The sequence below is a fragment of the Myotis daubentonii genome, chromosome 18 (genome assembly GCF_963259705.1).
Source record: "Myotis daubentonii chromosome 18, mMyoDau2.1, whole genome shotgun sequence".
Lineage (NCBI taxonomy): Eukaryota > Metazoa > Chordata > Mammalia > Chiroptera > Vespertilionidae > Myotis > Myotis daubentonii.
In genome coordinates this window covers 32,176,511-32,187,522 of record NC_081857.1, presented here as the reverse complement: position 1 = coordinate 32,187,522, position 11,012 = coordinate 32,176,511, and the positions used below count along the sequence as shown (strand labels likewise).

Below are 11,012 nucleotides of genomic sequence, written 5' to 3'. Positions count from 1 at the left end.
TCACCATTCCTTGGCAGTGTCTCACATGGAACCTGGACACCCACGCTCTGCTTTTTCCGACTTCCTTGGATGGAGCCCATCTCTTCCAGTCTTGCACTTCTGAATCATGACACTAGAGAGCAGAAAGAGAGCACAGACACTTTGGAAGAGTGGCAGGCCATCTTGGATGCTCTTTCTCTTGGCTAGCCTGTAGAGTTGGTAAGACACCCGCTGTAGATCCCTCTTGCTTGAATTGTATTCTCATTCCTTCATGCTAGGAAAATTTCAAAAAACACATAAGCCAAAAGCTAATCATTGTAGTCCTTTTGAGAAGGTTTCCTCACTCCCCAGCAGTTTGCTTTAGCTAATCAAAATCAGCCAGGGTACTGATTATATACTCTATACTATGTTCCATGTTTTTAGGATTGAATGGGTTAAAAAAAATGCAGAATGTTTTGAACAATGCCTGGCATATAAGAAATAAATCAAGCCTATTTTAAGGGGCCAATTAGGGCAGTGAATAAAAAGAAGCAACAAAAATAAAGGGGGCTTTTGAAATCCCAAAGGGGCTCTGTGAATCACTCCTTTCATTTGCTGAGCCCTTTCTGTAAGCTAGAGCCCATGCCAAGTACTTTGCAAATATTACATCACAACCATACCAATGTTAAGAGAAAGGTCAGTATTCTGTCTACCTTTGAACCACTGACATGGACTACATGTTTATATTTCCCCTTCCCCTGCCTCCAGATTTCTATGTTGAGATCCTAATATCCAATGTTAGAAGGTTGGACCTTTGGGTGATTAGGTTATGAGGGTGGAACTCTCATGAATGGGATTAGTGTCCTTATGTAGGAGATCTCCCTTCTCTCTTCTTCCATGTGAGGACACAGTGAGAACAGTGGTGTGTGAACCAGAAATAGGCTCTTACCAGACAACAAATCTTCCAGCACCTGATCTTGGACTTCCCAGCCTCTGGAACTGTGAGAAATAAATGTTTAAGCCACTCCGCCTCTGGTATTTTAGTCATAACAGCCTGAGTAATTTCAGAAAACCATGAAGAAAGAGATCAGAGAGATTATGCAACTTGCCCAAGGTCAGCCAGAATGTAAGTAGCGGAGTTGGGTTCAGTGCCACCTGTGTCAACTGTAGCATGCATCCTTTTAGCCTCCAAAATGGCGCCTCACCTGGTCAGGCCATTTCATTTGTTTATTGTTATTATTATTGTTGTTGTTACTGAGTTGCCTTTTGGAACTTGGAAAAAATAATGGCCCACATTAAATGAGGTAGAGTTTCAGAACTTTAGCAGAGTGCTAATAACAGGATAGAGTTTGAGAGGTGGGTTTACTTGAATGAAGCTCTTTTATATCCACCAAGCCCACCAACTGAATCTGTTCTTCTGAAAGCCCAGAAGACTGTCCTTTCACTAAAGTTATGAGGAGTGTCCTGGTGCAGGGGCAGCAGCATTACTGAGAAGCCAAATAGTGGTTGTTTCTTGTAGTCTGGGCTGAGGTAGGACATGTTTATTGTCCTGTGCACCCAACTTACACTACCTCAGCTAGGTGCTCAAGTTGATAAATGTCAGTAGGATGTACTCTTTATATAATGTTTTGAAATGGTACTTGACCTCTGTATTCTTCCTCCTAAAACCCCATAACTCCAGTCTAAACATGAGAAAAATATCAGACACACCCAATTTAGGAACAGTCTAAAAAATACTGACCAGGTCCCCTCAGAACTGTCGAAGTCACCAAAAACAAGGAGAGTCTGAGAAACTGTCAGGGTCAAGAGGAACCTAGGGAGGTAAGACAACTATAGTGTGACTGATGGAATCCTGGAACAGAAAGAGGCATTAGGTAAAAAACAACCAAGGGAATCAGAATAAACCACGTACTTTATTTATTTTTTTTAATATATTTTTATTGATTTCAGAGAGGAAGGGAGAGGGAGAGGGAGAGATAGAAACATCCATGATGGGAGATAATCATTGATTGGCTGCCTCCTGCATGCTCCACACTGGGGACCAAGCCCACAACCTGGGCATATGCCCTGACTGGGAATTGAACCATGACCTCCTGGTTCATAGGTCAACACTCAACCACCTAGCCATGCTGGCCGGGCAACCATGTATTTAGTTAACAATAAGGTATCAATATTATTTTGTTAATCAATATAATGAATGTACCACACTAATGCAAGATGTTAATAAGGGAAACTAGGTGTGGAGTATATGGGAACTCTATACTCTCTCCTTGACTTTTCTGTAAATCCCAAACTGTTGTAAAATATAAGGTCCATTAAAAAATCAAAACGTAAGACTTCAAAATAATTTTTCATATATTCCAGGCGTTTCTAACCACTTCTCCCTCTACTCCCAAGCTCCTGCCCGCCCCCCAATTCTACCCAGATTTTCTTTTAACTCTTGTCCCTTAAGTAATGAGAGCCACTGACAAGTGTTAACCTGAGTGTTGCTGTTAGATCAGAATTTTAAGCAGAACACTCTGTCCTCTATGTGATGGGTGGATGGACAGAGGATAAAGAAAACTAGCTTGAAGGCCTTTGCAAAAGCTCTGGTAAGAAATGATCTCAGTCCAGGCTTGGGAGGTGTGTGTAGGGAGAGACAGGATTTGATCGTTGGTGGGGAGTAGGGAAGAAGAGAGGAGGGGTGAGGAATGATGATGGTATCTCTGGTTTAGGTGAAAGCACAAGTGGTAATATTGTTCCTCAAGAGAGAGAATACCTAAGGAGGAAAGATAGTGAGTGTTGCTGGAGTTGGGTGGGGAAAGGGGAGGATGCTAAATGCCATTCAGACCTATTGAGTTTGGGTGTCTATGGAAGTATCAGTAAGGATGTCCCTGACCTATCCTCATGCCTACGGATAATGAGACAAACTGCCTGATAATGATGTGGTTAAATAGTTAAAGGCTGGTGATCCCCAGGAAAGAGAGAGCTCCACATCTTGAAATGATTGATGGTGGTAAAGACTACAGAAATGTCAGGGAGGGTAAAGGATACAATGACCTTGCATTTGTATTTTTCCAGCTGATTCAGCATTTTGGCTTCCATGATTTCAGCTGGCCTAGCCTTTACTTCCTTTAGTGACACTGTCATACTCCCCATCAAAGACCGGTCCCAGGGGTTTCTCCTCTCCTCACCTTGCCCAATTCTGCTTCTAATACTGTTCTAAAATCTTCTTTAACCAAGTAGGCAGTGCATAAGACTCTTGGAAAACATGAGGACGTTCTACAGAGAGAAAATCCAGGAAGGGACCAGAACCCAGAGGGAACTCTACTTCCTGCCCACCCCCTTGGGCTAAAATTGTGCTCCATGTGTATAAGGCAGTGCTGGGCTGAGACCGCCAGATCCTCTTCCCCCAACCAGGAAAACTTATCCCCCCTTCAAAACTGGCAAGTGTTCCTTTGCTTTGGTGTTGGTTTGGTTTCATTTTTAGAAACTATTCAAAGTTTTGGGTGGTTTGGGGAACAAAGTTAGAGAAGTGGGTCAAGATATCTGTCCTCCTTTGGGAGTTGGCCAAGAGAGTCAGTTGCAACCATTGACCCATACATGGGTTTTTAATATGTTGAGAGGCAGAGAAACAAAAGCCAAAGAGAATACAGGATCCCAGACTTCCAGGATTTATTCTGTATCATTGTACACACTCACAGATTCGGCTATAATACTGGGGATGGCGTCAGAGTGACTATAGTAACTGTCCTCAGGCAGAGGCTCTGGCCACCTGAGGTTGGGATGGGGTGGGACTGGAGTCATCAGGAGTAGGTTCTGGGCAATAACTGCCCCCTCCCCCATCCCACTCTATCACAGAGACAAGCAGGGGTACAGGGTCAGGCAGGTTCACAGATGAGGTGGGCCATCCCGACTGGGGGACCTGAGGTAAGTGAGGCCACTGGTTCAGCTCTCCACTTATGTGCGGTGGCCTGAGGGCCTCTGGGATCTGGGGGTGGTTACTTATGCTTGAGAGGCCACTGCACCTCCTGCTTCTGCTGTTGCTCCTCTGTAGGGGGCAAGACTTCTCCCTTCAGTGGCTGGACTGGGTGGGTCTCTTGGGCCTGGCCAGGAGCTGGGACACATGCAGGTTGCTCGAGCTGCCCATCCAGCTGCTCTGCTGGCTCTGGCTGCTTCTCCTGCTGTCCGGGGTGCTCCAGCAGCTGCTCTCCTTTCTTCTCCAGTTGCTCATCTCTCTTTGCTAGCTCTCCATCCAGTTGCTGGTCCGGGAGCTTGTTCTCCTGTCCCAGCTGCTCCTTTAGCTGTTGCTCCCTTCGTGCTTTAGTCTCCTCCAGCTGCTGCTCCAAGTTTTCTGCTTCCTGGTCCTCACACTGTCCCTCTTGCTGCTGCTTCCCCTTCTGCTCCTGTTGCTCCTCCTGCTGCTGCTGTTCCCGATGCTGTTCCTGCTGCTGTAGCTTCTGGGGCTGGGGCTCACAGTCTTGCTCCGGCACCCCCTTCGCAGGAGTTGTGTGTTTCTCTCCTTGCTCCAAGGGGACCTCCGTTGGGAGCTCAGAGGGCACCTCCTGGCATGGGACAGGCAGTGGAGTTGGCTGCTTCACCTGCTCCTGCTGGATGTCAGCGGGAGGAGGAACAGGCTTGAGGGTCTCCTGGCTGAGGGCTGGGGGCAGGGTCACTGGCAGAGTGTGTTGCTGCTGGGACATCTCGGAAGCTGCTTCAGGTCAACCTGAAAAACAGAAGGGGTCAGAGGGGTGGCTGAAGAGAGGAAGTAGAGGAAGTCCCAAGCAATCAGTGCCTGGTTCCTCAGCAGCCCCTCTCGTCCCCGAGGCCGGGCCTCTCCCACCACCTCCAGCTGTCATTCCCCAGAAGCAGCAGAGGGAGGGTAGTGATGGGGAGAGGCAGGGAGAGGCCCTCCTGGGAGCTTCCTTTCCTGCAAGAGTTCTGTCTCCAGAGCTGCTCCGCAAGGGTGGGCTGGGCACCACTCCGCCTCCTGCTGGCGACTCCTCCTTGCCTCTCCTCATTTCTGACCTCCAAGGAGGAAAGAGTTTGGGGTCATAGCAGAAAGAGGTAAGGTCCTAGGAAAGTTCTGGAAGCCATTAGCCCATGATGGAGAGGAGGTGAGAGGTCATGGCGTGAGCCCTGGATTGGAGTCTCATGACATATTCTTGGTTTAAATATCTCACTGAAATACTGTGTGCTCCTGGGCCAGGCACTTAGCCACTCTGGGCCCCAGCTGTCTGCTCTTTAAAATGAGCAGGTTGGCCTATTACCTGCAGAGCTACTTTCGTCGTGAGCTCTGAGCTTTCCCTGCAGCCCCAGTGCTCAGGTGAGGGGTGGCGGGAGGGGCAGCAACGTTGCTGAGAATGGAGCTGGCTCTTCCAAATCTCCACTTGTAAGTTCGGTTTTCCTGCCCCTGCTCTGCCTGGGTTTCTCCAGATAGAAAGTTTTCTCCATTCTGAAGTTTCCCCTTTTGCCACAGAGCCAAGAGTTACAAGCATTTCCCTGAAGCCTCTGCCCCCATAAGAGAGGCAAAATCACAGTCAACCTAAATCAAAGAATTTGAGGAAAGAATTTGGCCATATTCATGCTGCATCCTCATCTCACTGCCCCCACCCTCTGCCTCATTCTTACTCTTTCTCACATACACCACACACACACACACACACACACACACACACACACACATTCCAAAACATGGCCCCAAGGAAAGCGGCAACAGGAGGAGATTGTTATCTTTTCTGTTTCCATCCCATGACACCTATCCCTCAGCACAGTGACCGGAGACCTTCCAGAAGCACAGGTACTGCAGCTGAATCCAGTCCATGAGGATGCCTGCACCCACCCTGGCTGGCCCCCCAGCCATGCTCTGCCTGTTGGAGGCCCCCAGTTCCATCCCTGGGGGATGGCTCACACTTACCAGGCCCTCAGCAAGGATGGCTGGACGGGCTTCTAGTGGAATGCTGAGCTGAGCTTAGCAGGGGCCAGGGCACCCTTTATACTGGTCCCAGACTGGCGGTCTTCCCAGGTTGAAGGAGATGGACTGGTTCCACCACTTCCTCCAGCCCCTCCCTGACACATCACAGGCACCTGAAGAATAAACCCCTCAGGGCCCCGTTTCACAGACAGACATAGCTCCTGCCTGGCCAGAGGGCTCTGGTGGCTCAAGCACCACTGCCTCACTCATGACCTGGGCACAGGGAGGTGAGGGAGGCAGCTCAGGAACCAACTCCCCTTTGCCTATTGTTTTGTGACCTCAGCCAAGCATCTCTGAATCTCAATTTCTCCACCTGTAGACTGGGTTTATCCCCATTTCCAAGGGCAAGAAATGGAGAATTATGTTTCCCTCTGGAATGTCCACACAGGGTATGTGGTATAAAGGTGGTAAAATCACTTCTCATGAAGAGATGGGATTCGTGAGGGCTCTCTTAGCCATTATCCCACAGCCACGTATTCTCAGGACCTATCTATAGCTCTATGCTGTCAGGAAATAAACCCTGTTTTTTAGGCCCAATAGGGACAAGTGGAAGGCTTATAGGAGTCTCCCGCTATGTGCCTTGGACTGACCATGCCTAATATCCAAGGCTGCAGTTCAGAAGCTCCCAAGAATAAAAACTCATAGAAACTCCAAAAGATGGGCCACTCCAGGCAAGAAAACAGGCATTCAGCATACAATATATAAAATAAGGATTGCTTTTTATGATGCTAAAACAACCACTTTCTAGACTTCTTTGGGAAATGCACAAAGGTATGAAGATGAAACCAAATCATCCATTGCTTTCCCCAAACCATTCCCTAAAAAGAGCTTAAGTAAAGTTTCAATGCAGGTACTGCAGCTTGTCCTTCCCTGATGTTGGTGGTGACTCAGCACATCTGGAATAAAGTCCGAACTCACTGCTCTGGTGTCAGAGACCCTTGCTGAGGGCCCTCATTTCCCAGGAGGAGCTCTGTGCTCCCCACCTTGACGCTTGTTGTTTCCAGGCCCCTGGCTCTTTGTGCCTCAGCATCAGCGGGAAGGTTGGGGCTGCCAGCAGCCTTCCCTGACAACCCATCTACAGGGTCACCTTCCGGTTCACTTCATGTCACTAGGAACAATTGTGGCCCCTTGTGTGCATTTGGTCACTTGTCTATTTCCTGTCTCTCCCATTGGAAAATAAGCTTTATAAGGCAGGGGTTGCTTAGCCTGGAGTGTGTTCCACCATGTCCCCAGAACCCATCATAAGCACCACATGGACTCAGTGCTCTACAAATGTTAAGTGAAGGAAGGAAGGAATGGACCGTGAATCTCACCCCCGGGAGATAACTACTATCAAAGAATGTAGAGTGATGTGTGTGTGTGTGTGTGTGCACGAAGAACAATTGTAATTGCTTTTTAATAATTGGTATATAGCTTATTTTATGGACATTATTTATTTAAACTCTCTTCTTTATAACCAAATTAAAATAGAACTGTTAGAACAATATGAAGACAAATACTCATTTCGAGAAGTGTCCTGATTCCTCATGGATTTCCCAAAATGCACCTTTCTTCCAGCCCCAAGTAGATCAATTTACAATGCTAACTTAGCCATGCTCTAGGGGGCTCAGTCTTGAAAGACAGATGGAGGGACTCCTGCCCTCTCCTTCTTCCTTTTCTGTTCCTCGAGCCCACCTGGGACCTCACTCTGCCTTCTCCATAGCGCAGGCACTGTGTCATTTTCTGGGGCTGGGGAAGTCCCCCCTCACCCTCCACCCCCACCTCCGCTCATGGAGTGCTACCCAAGCATCCTCACATGGGCACCCGTGGCCTTGAACTCTGCTGCTGACCTCACATGGCAGGAATCTGCCTCTCCCCAGCTCATGACAGTGAGTCCCAGGGCAGCAGACCCTGCTCCCAGAAGTCACACTGGTCTTATGGGTTTCTAGGGGTTGTATCTGCCAGATCTGCCCTCCGCCCTCTGATTCACAACATAATGAGAGCTTTTGGGGGAGACTGTGTGTGAGAGCCTTCAGTCACTGGGCAAAGTTAGGGTGTGGGAAGGAGGGAGGAGCATGAAGCTGAGGTGTGTGTCGGACAGAAGGTGGAAGAGCCCCAACATTTTAAGGGCTCAGAGGCCTTATTCTCTGCCCTCTGGTTACCCCATTTGGGGGCCAGACCTGCATGTATATCGGAGAGATTCCCTCAGTGTCTGTGTGAATGACCTCATAGGTCCACATGATGAGTGAGGGTAACTGTCCGGCCCCCGTCCGATGTAATGAGGATGAGATCACATCCCATGACACCTACAGAGGCCTTGACCCCAGCCCTGCCCCAGCCCGAGGAGGCCCTGGCTCTTTCTCTTGCAGAGGCAAAAACTAGCAGGTATGTCTTTCTCTTGGAGTGAGGCAGCCTATGTGGACTGTTGTTTAGCTGTGGGAGGGCAGCGTTCACTGCCCTGGCAGGTGGAGGGAGCTTTGGGAACAGCTTTTAGTTGGCAGTATGAGATGATGGCAGATGGTCCTGGGAATGTGACGTGGGCCAGGAGGTCTTGTGTGCCCTCCCATCTTGGGGAGCCATGCCTAGGCTGTTTCTGGGTGAGGCAGTGGCCCCATGCTCTGCAGCTGCTAACCTCAGATCCCTCCCCATAGGCCTCCTCCTCTGCCCAAGGCACTGTCAGCTATGCCATCTCAATCTGCACCTGCACTAGTCACCTCCCCATGGGCCCAGAATCCTCACCATCCTCCTCCATGGCCTCCTGAACCTGACCTTTGCCCCTCATTTGCCTTTTGTGCCCATATGCTGCTCCGGAGGGAGCAAGACAAGGAAGGGAGATGGGACCACGAAAGGGCCAAAAGGCTGATTCTCCTTCTGTGGGCGTTGGTGCCGGTCTGTCCAATGTGCCTGTTTGGCCTTCTTATGTCTTCCTCTGGCTTCCCTCTTGGCCTGTGGGATGGCTGGTCCCACTTCCAGTCCTAGTGCTGATTATTGCTCTGCTCACTGTGGTAGGCCAGTCCCAGGCCTGTTCTCGGTGCAGTAAGAGGAGCAAAGGCAGGCACAGCTCCCCGGGTGGGAAGAGGAGATGCTCAGTGTCCTCTCTTCCAGCTGAAAGAATGGCCCCTCCTGGGGCTCGTGGTTTGGGAAATCACATTCATTGTAGTTGATTCTTTGCAACAGATGGCAGCAGCATGTCTGAGCTGGAGGGAACTTGGAGAATGCATGTGTGACAGTTTGTATCAGGTGACCTCAGGCATCTTCCAACTGTGAACCAGTTATTTATTGTGGTCAGTTCTGGGTTTTTTGGAGGAAGGGTCAGTTTTCCTTAGCTCAGATCCAGCCGAAATGCTCTTGGGATGACCCTCACTGGTCCAGGGAACAGAGAGCTCTCCTTCCAGGCTGGTGCTGGTGTTGAAGTTTATTTTCACCTTATCCCACCTTGAGGAGTGTTACTGTTCTGAAAGTGATGGCAGAGACCATTAGATGCATATGAAGTCATGTGTGTACATTTGTGTTTATATGCATGAGTGTGTGTTTGTGTGTGTATGTATGTGTGCATTTGTGAGTGTGTGTTTTTTGTGTGTATATGAGTGTGTCTGTAAGTGTGTGAGTGTATATGTTTGTTTGTGTGTGTGTGGGAGGGGGAGGCGGGGATCTGGGCAAATATCTGGTCCTAGAAGAGACATTTTTGCCAAGAGCAGTTAGTTGCTCAAATTTCCCTGCCTCCCTGGGGTCCTGCTGAGCCCCCGGAGCAGCCCCAGCTGGGTCCTTTCTACCTTCATCTGTTCTCCGTACAGTGGACTATTTGCCAGGAAGCTGTCCCACTGCTCCAAGCTCCAGATGGGCTGGTCTGGTCCAGAGCATAAAACAGGGTCTATTTCTTCCTCCCTAAACCGTGACTCCCATTGACCACCTTCATCAAGTCCGACTCAGGGCAAGTGCTGGCTGCCGGGGCTCCTAGGGCCAGTGTACTGGCGAGGGCCTTGGCCTACCACTTCCTCTCTAGTCTGCGGGAGATACAACCCCTGCCCCTGCTCTCAGGAAATGTCTATTGAATGGAGAGACAGACACAGAAATGGAGGGATGGGTGTAATTCATGCCGTGCACCTGACTAACGGGCCTGTGTATAGACGCAGGTGTGAGCAGACCAGGTTTGCACAATTCTCCCTGGGGAGAATGCAAAAGAAACAAACCTTCAAAGCCTGCTGTTTACCAGACATGATGCTACACAGGCCTCATCCACCATCCCATTTAATCCTCTGCACTTAACAGATGAGGAGCCGAGGCTCAGAGCAGTGCAGTGACTGGGCTATGGTCTCACAGTTGGATGAAGCATGTCTCTGCTCCCAGGCCACCCTCTCCGCCTCTCTCTGAAGCAGCGGTTCTCAACCTGTGGGGCGCGACCCCTTTGGGGGTTGAACGACCCTTTCACAGGGGTTGCCTAAATACATCCTGCATATCAGATATTTACATTACGATTCATAACAGTAGCAACATTACAGTTATGAAGTAGCAACGAAAATAATTTTATGATTGGGGGTCACCACAACATGAGGAACTGAACTAAAGGGTCGAGGCATTAGGAAGGTTGAGAACCACTGCTGGCAGAGCTGTCCATCAAGTGCAATAGTCACTGGAGCCCTTCTGTGTCCCCTGGAAGAACCCAGGGTTGGCACAGGGAAAGACTGGAGAGCTGCAAACCAGAAGACAAGCAAGCTAGAAACTGCTGGAGTGGCTGAAACGTTCTTTTCCTGCCACTCAAGTTTTACAAGAAAGCCGGCTTGGAGGGGGATGGAGGGTCGGAAGGGGAGAGAGAGGTCAGGAGGAGAAAGGTGAGCCCAGAGTTCCTGTTACAGGTGAATCTGCTTGCTCAGCTCCAGCCTCACCCTTCTCTCTTCCTTGTACCCCAGCCTCCAGCACGTCTCCCAGGAGCCTCAGGCCCCAGTCACCCTAGAACCGCCTCCCTCCCCAGCTAAGGATCCATGTCTGAGAAAGCTGGTGCTGGAGGGGCCTTCCTGGTCACAGAGGTCAGCCCTGGCTTTCCAAAGGATGACACAGTCTAGAGAGGGGAAGGATCACACAGGGTCAGTGGCAGGTCTGGGCCAGGGCCAGGACCAGGGCCAGG

General features: G+C 49.7%; 1 protein-coding gene across 1 annotated transcript; it reads right to left on the bottom strand.

Moving 5' to 3' along the window:
• Positions 1 to 3,622: 3,622 nt before the first annotated feature.
• Positions 3,623 to 4,673, bottom strand: LOC132220734 (involucrin-like). Its single transcript, XM_059674225.1, has one exon. It carries the CDS (start codon positions 4,638 to 4,640, stop codon positions 3,939 to 3,941), a length of 702 nt encoding a protein of 233 aa, XP_059530208.1. The 5' UTR covers positions 4,641 to 4,673; the 3' UTR covers positions 3,623 to 3,938.
• Between the last annotated feature and the right edge of the window lie 6,339 nt (positions 4,674 to 11,012).

What these genes read in the sequence shown, in the direction of transcription:
- LOC132220734 (XM_059674225.1), bottom strand. Translation starts at nt 4,640, where the DNA reads ATGTCCCAGCAGCAACACACTCTGCCAGTGACCCTGCCCCCAGCCCTC.